At 38.2% G+C, this 4,559-nt stretch overlaps 1 protein-coding gene across 1 annotated transcript; it reads right to left on the reverse strand.

Annotated features, from left to right (window-relative positions):
• LOC103455228 (uncharacterized) lies at positions 1-2,251 on the reverse strand. The gene is made up of 5 exons (XM_008394818.4): positions 1,822-2,251; positions 1,174-1,419; positions 679-760; positions 358-572; positions 1-224 (listed from the first exon to the last, which is right to left on the reverse strand). The coding sequence occupies exons 1-5, from the start codon at positions 2,064-2,066 to the stop codon at positions 104-106; spliced, it is 909 nt and encodes a 302-aa protein (XP_008393040.2). The 5' UTR covers positions 2,067-2,251; the 3' UTR covers positions 1-103.
• Between the last annotated feature and the right edge of the window lie 2,308 nt (positions 2,252-4,559).

Here is a 4,559-nt window from a genome sequence, read left to right on the forward strand (position 1 = left end):
TCAGGACCTCCAGTGCAACTGCGCAAGAGTTAATACTCTTAACCAAATGAGATACAAGCCTCTTGCAAGCCCGATAAAGTTCAGTCTATCAAAAGAAATAACGTTAGTTACAATTTGGTGGTTTTGGGCATTTATACACAGCTGATGCAGGTTGCTTGTAAGTAGGTACACTATTGGTATCAACAAATCTGACTTCTCCTGGTGCAAAAGAAAGTTCCCTGTGCCTGAAACTCAAAAAAAAAAAAAAAAAAAAAAAAAAAAAAATCATGACATCTTAGCATTTACAATGCTCGATAACAATCACAGATTCTTGTTATGACGATAGTGATCGTGTTAAGGAAGAGAGTCTCGAGTTACCTGCGCAAGTCAAGTCCAATTATACCAGCTTGCAGGACAGTCAAATTGTCTGAATCTGGTGAGACAATGATCACAGTGTCTTCGGAGTACTGAGTCTCGAGTATGGACATGAGCTGTGTCACCCGAACGAATACATCTGAGACACTCTCGTTCGGGGTTCCATCATCGATGGGGGGAGGCTTGATTGCGGGAGAAAGAGTGTCTGATGCATATACCTGAGGGTGCATTAACAAAATTACTGATCATACTTGCTTGTCAATCACTATATATTCTACTTCGTTGAGAGAAAAAAAAAATGTGGATGTTCATTGGAAATGGTACTTCTGAAACAGCATCTAGGTTCTTTCCTTCATAAGCCCCCAATCCACGGGCGTCGAGAAAGCTATACTCTGGGACGATATAACTGCAAACAGAAATGCATGATGATTGCACAAAGCTAACATCTTTGGATAGATTTATAGAGGTATACTCAATCAGCACGGTCCACAATGGCTATCATTCAGAGTTGGCCTCGAAATTTCGAAAATCATGCTACCAATTCAGATTAAAATGCATGGAAACAATGAGTTTGATTCGGGAAAATGGCCTCCCCTTTGAATACTAGAAGTACTTTTATTATGAACTAGTCGAAAATTAAAAACCTTAGTGCTTCCTAGAGGAGCACCCAAAAAACACTTTTTGTTTTTCTGTCAACTATATTCATAAGCCTCTTAGGTTGTCAGAAAACGGTTTTAATCAGTCTCTTTTGTAAATTAGTTCTAATTTGGTAACAAATGAAGCACTAGAGTTCATGGTTCATAATACTAACTTGCGCACCTTCGACTGACCCCATTAACGGCTGCAATGATCTCTGCGGCCTGGTAAGCTCTCTGAGTGATAGAAGGCCATATCCAACAGTTCTTGTCACAAGCCCCCATTTCCTTCAAATCGAAAGCAGACCTCACTGCCTGCTTCTTCCCTTTCTCCGACAATCCGTTATCGACAGAAGTTTTTGCAACCGGATTCGTGTTGATTACTCCTATGCTCTCATACTCAGACTCCCCTGCCCTCACCAGAAAATACCTTCCAATTCCATTCACCCAAAAACAACAGTCAAAAGAATATTCATCAAGCAGCTAATGCAATAGCACCATGGTTATATATTAGCATCACCGGAAATGATTTTCACACTCATTTTTCTCCTCTGCAGCTCTCTTTTTATTTCTAGCGGTTAGATTGAATCAGTAAATATAGAATCAGGAAGAGAAAACGGGAGCGTGAAAATTACTATCAGTCTACCCTAAACATTATATATGATATATCACTTAGTCACTAGTAAAGCTAATATGGGGTCAAAAATTTCCAGCTTTCTGGAAACAAATAGCAATACAAAACCCGTTACTTTGTTGTCCATGATTTTCTACAATTTTCTCCGAAACCAAACTGCAATTCATGTATAAACAAAAAATGGGTTTGCTGAATCACCGGTTGGTGAGCCTGACTGGGGGCATCTGGAAGAGGCCACGAGCAAAGGCTGCTTCATGTGCTGACATGAGGCTGAGAAAATTGTGTGCAAAAGGTGTTGCGGCGGCGGTGGAGACGGTGAGCGTGGCGAGGAGGCTCCGACGGCTGATGGGTAGGAATGAATTGATGGCGTTTTGAGTTGTTGACGATGGATATTGAGGAGGAGGAGGAGGGCGGGGTTTAATGGAGGAAGATGTTGCTAGCATTTTTGGCGGCTATTTTGAGGGCGGAGTGAGTCTTAACTAACTAAACCACCACTTTTGGTTGTGCTTGCTCTGTATTTCCTTCAGTCTTCACTTCGTCCAACCAAATCCAAGCCAATAGGCGCAGCGCAGACCAATTGGAGCTGAAACGACAAGGATTTGGATCCTATCCGGATCCAAATTGTGAAGATATTAGGAATTCTCACATTTTAGTCTTTTATCTGCATCGTACAGTCAGAAATCATTTAATATTTTTTATTTAAAATTAAATACAAATAGTACCTGATAAAAATTTATCACAATGACTAAAATGTGAAAATTCTTAAAATTCCCACAAAATAGATACGAAGAATATCCTCTCCAAAAGGGAATTCCTTCCCACTGGCCCCACTCCAAAGCCCAGAAGATCCAGGTCATAAACATCCAAGTCTCCAGCTCAGCCCACTACAGCCTTGTCTCAGTCGTCCTAATTAGATTTGGATAAATTACAGTTTGCATCTTTAAGTTTAAGTGCAACTGTAATTTCATACATCATTTTTAAATCTACGGTTTTTGTAAAATTGGTTGTTAATTGATGAAGTGACAAATATTGGTTCCACATGTATGCGTATGTGCCAGTCAAATTTTTTCACAAGGACGATAATAGTTAAATCGCCAACAAATTTTGAAAGAAAAAACGTGAAAAGTTCGAAACCCTCTTGTTCTTTGTCATTCTTGTTGGAAAATAATAAGTTTAATTTAGCATTTGGGTCTAGCCTATTAGAATTAGGTTTTTGTTTAAAGATTAGGGTTAGTTTATTATAAATATGATGTTTGTTATCCACTTGTTAATAAATCAGTAAAGATATAATCTTTTTGAGTTATGTAGATGTCTTGGCATTTTTCGTTATAAATAATACCCGTAGTTGAGTAGTAATCCTTTGTTTGTAAAGCGTACCTTGGTTTTCAACTATTCTTCCCCTTTTCCGTTCCACACAAGGCCACCCCATCGCAAACTCCACCCGTTGACCCCCTCCGTCAGTAACCTAGCAAACCAGACGTACCGCAAACCACCACTGAGACTGCGAGGCCACCCCCATAGGACTTGCCAAGTCAAGAGCCGTTGTTGCATACGTTCTCTCTTTGTTCGAGCTTCTATCCCATTTTTTTATCACAAAAAACAAGGGGGTTGGCCTCTTAATAATTTGTAGCTGCAGCTACTAACTAGATATATTTGTTGGTTAGTGATGTTTTATATATATAGTTCCAGCAAATGAGTTCATAGATAGCAGTGACTAGGAACCGAAATGCACGCTGCACAAAATTAGTGGGCTACTTAAGCCAAAAATATGAAGCATCTTTGCCTTGGTGGTATTATAAACTAGAAGCTCTGGGATTCACCAAACCCCATATGTGAACTCAAACTTAACATTATCTAGTTCAGCTAGCTGCAGCTACCCTTTCGATGTTCGAGTCCCTTTGAAAATGTTGATATAAATCGCACTCCTGTTTTCTGTAACTGATCTCTGCTACACCAGATTAAATATATATGCTTTCCTGAAACTCTATATGAACTAGGCCACACCATTTTCCAGGTTTCACTCTTCAATTTAGGATAACATGAAACTGAGTCTTGAATAGCACTATCACTATATCAGTGTTTTCAAATTTTACTGTACGGTGGAATAAGAGAGCCTCATCGATATGTTGTCAAAGTTGTCAATAGTCTCTTATCATGGTGATAGCAAATAATCTCAAGTAAAGTAACCAATATGTTGTTTTGTTGTTAGTACTGATTTGTTACTGATGTGCTTTTATAAAAAGTGAGTATAAAAAAAATTGAGCTCAAAAAGGTATTTAGTAAACACTTAAAAATAACTTATTTTTATAGTTTTTTATGAATTTTTTTTAAAGCACAACAATATCAAATCATTCCTTATACTGATAGTGATATGAGAAGCGATTGTTGCACTCCTTCATATTCCTTTTCTAATATTTTATTTTAAAAACAACAACATTCCTTAATAAAAGTCCAAAAGTACATAAAAGACAATGCACAAGATAAATTTTTTAACATCACTACAAAATCAATATCCTCAAAAGACTAGACTAAAGCATACAACACCTGTACAAACAACTAATCTAGCATAATCCCTGTTCAAGCCCTCATAACCCAAAACCAACCAAAAGCTAAATTGAACCATAGCCGTAAACTATAACTACCACCATGAATCGAAGCCACACTCAACTCCGATTTGGTCCCAAAAGGTCTCTTTTGAAAGCTTAAGACATTCACTACAAATCCTCAGAAGGAATCTTCCTCAAAATATATCATCTTGACCTCCAAAATACCCAAAACGTCCAGAAACGTTTATCTGGGAAAACTGCGCGTTGGGCCTTCTTTTCTTTGCAACGGTCAAACGGCTTGGTAGATAAATCTGAAACTTTGATACAATCATCTTGAAAGACTCACGGACATCATCCAATTGGAATCACTCCAAAATTCATCCATTTGAT

The sequence above is a fragment of the Malus domestica genome, chromosome 14 (assembly GCF_042453785.1).
Source record: "Malus domestica chromosome 14, GDT2T_hap1".
Taxonomy (NCBI): Eukaryota; Viridiplantae; Streptophyta; class Magnoliopsida; order Rosales; family Rosaceae; genus Malus; species Malus domestica.

Excerpts from the sequence above, each read along its gene's own strand:
- LOC103455228 (XM_008394818.4), bottom strand. The coding sequence starts at position 2,066 with ATGCTAGCAACATCTTCCTCCATTAAACCCCGCCCTCCTCCTCCTCCT. Across the intron at positions 573-678 it reads ACCTAGATGCTGTTTCAGAA|GTATATGCATCAGACACTCT; the intron begins GTACCATTTCCA and ends ATGCACCCTCAG. Across the intron at positions 225-357 it reads ATTGGACTTGACTTGCGCAG|GCACAGGGAACTTTCTTTTG; the intron begins GTAACTCGAGAC and ends TTTGAGTTTCAG.